Source organism: Palaemon carinicauda, chromosome 9 (genome assembly GCF_036898095.1).
Source record: "Palaemon carinicauda isolate YSFRI2023 chromosome 9, ASM3689809v2, whole genome shotgun sequence".
NCBI lineage: Eukaryota > Metazoa > Arthropoda > Malacostraca > Decapoda > Palaemonidae > Palaemon > Palaemon carinicauda.
The window spans coordinates 59,767,825-59,769,787 of NC_090733.1; the positions used below are offsets into that span (position 1 = coordinate 59,767,825).

The 1,963-nt window shown below is 50.1% G+C and overlaps 1 protein-coding gene across 1 annotated transcript; it reads right to left on the bottom strand.

The window, feature by feature from the left end:
* On the bottom strand, window positions 1-504 carry LOC137646441 (uncharacterized). The gene has a single exon (XM_068379540.1). The coding sequence runs from the start codon at window positions 502-504 to the stop codon at window positions 1-3; it is 504 nt and encodes a 167-aa protein (XP_068235641.1).
* Between the last annotated feature and the right edge of the window lie 1,459 nt (window positions 505-1,963).

Genomic DNA, 1,963 nt, shown 5'->3' on the forward strand with positions numbered 1-1,963 from the left:
TTAGGAGAAGACCCTCTCCTCTACTACTCCCACATAAAAGTTGGCAAAGAGCACGCCCAAGGGTGAGCCCATTGCCACGCCATCCTTCTGTAGGTACATGTGCCCACGGTGAGTAGTAAAGGGGGCCCTCTTAGTGCAGATGGCAAGGAGGGTCTGGATGGCTTGTTCTGGGATGTTCAATTCCGGTGTCGTCTCGTCCCTGTAGACTCTATCAGCGATAAAGTCGATGGTTTCATCAACAGGGACATTGGTGAACAGAGACTCGACGTCCATCGATGCTATGACACCCTCTCCGCGGACGTCCTTGATCCTCCCTAGGAATTCGGCAGAGGAGGCCACACTGTAGTGGTCGGGGACATATGGTGTCAGAATCGCGTTCACCCTCTTGGCCAGCTGGTATGTCGGCGTAGGGCATTGACTAATGATTGGTCGAAGTGGGTTGCCTTGTTTGTGAGTCTTTACATTGCCGTAGAGGTAACCAGGTCCAAAATCCCCCGAAATCATGGGCAGGTGTACGGCATTGGCTGCAGCGTTAATGGCCTAGATGGTGCGATTTGCCTCCCTCTTGATGTCTTCCACAGGGTTGCTCGTGAGGCGCTCGAATTTAGTCAGGTCCGGCGTGAAGTGAGGGCAGCTATTGACAAGTGGTATGGGTCCTCTGCGGTAGAAGGGTCCAACAGCGCCAGCCAGGGGTCCGACAACACCAGAGATAGGTCCGACACCTCCACCAACGGATCTAGTGATATCAAACTATACTACAGAGGCTTCATGCACGCAGAATATCAGCGGGATGAGAAGGCCATCAAAGAAATCATCACCAACAACGTGTCACTTACCGACGAGACCATGAAAGTGAAACTTATCATCTACTATCAGACTGCTAAGACCCGCAGTTTGATTATGAAGAATAATCAAGCGCCCCCTGATAACGACCCTCTGAGGAAGACGAATGTAGTCTACTCCTATCAATGCCCAGTCCGAGGATGCCCCGGCAAATACATCGGTATTACTACAATGAAGCTTTCAAAGAGGATTTCGTGTCACGTCCAACAAGGTGTTATAAGGAATCACGCCCTACAGCGACACAACACCCAGATCAGTCGAGCAGACATCATCGCTAATACCAAGATTATCGACAGCGCCCCGGACAGCAGGCGATTACAAATATTGGAAGCCCTATTCATCCAGAAAGAGAAACCAGCATTGAATACGACTCAAGAGATGTTTCTCCTGCCATCATGTCATCGCATTAACGCTAGGAATCAAGAACAAGACCCCCAGAATGATGACAACCCCAATCCTGACACTCCTACAAATGAAGAAATCATCTGGCCGAGCGCTGATATTGGCAGCGAGCAAGGTCCGGAATCCCAATCTGCTGAGGGCGGGAATGGGCTGCCTGACTCTGAGCCCATCTCGGTGCGCGCCTCAGCCAATCAGGAAGCTCGGCTCTCTCTCTCAGCTCAGTCCTCTGAGCGAGAGAGGAGCTTGCCTGACTTTTTGGCTATCTCGGCGCACGTCCTAACCAATCAGAATTCAGGATCCCTTCCCACCTCTCAGCCTGGGAGACCGAGCCAAGTTCGTCGTACCTCAGCTACCCGAGCCTATAATCTCCGCTCGGCCAATCAAAATTCGAGGCCCCTTTCTATGAACCAGCGCCGAGATATATAAGGCCCCTGATCTAGCCACAACCTCACTTCTCGCCTGAAGACGGAGCAAGCAGTTCCGAAACGCGTCGCGATCTACTCCTGACTTTGTCCTTTGTATTTTTTGAGTATTACTTGTACTTGTGTTAAATACATCGAGTCTTAACCTGAATTGTATTCTTCACCTACCTGATGAACTTCGCCGACTTGCTAGCTGAATGTAGCAACCCAGTAAAGGGAATTGTCCGTAAAATTGAGAAATTGGACAAGAAATTGAATTCTGCCGATGCAGCAATAATATTCAACTCTATTATTAT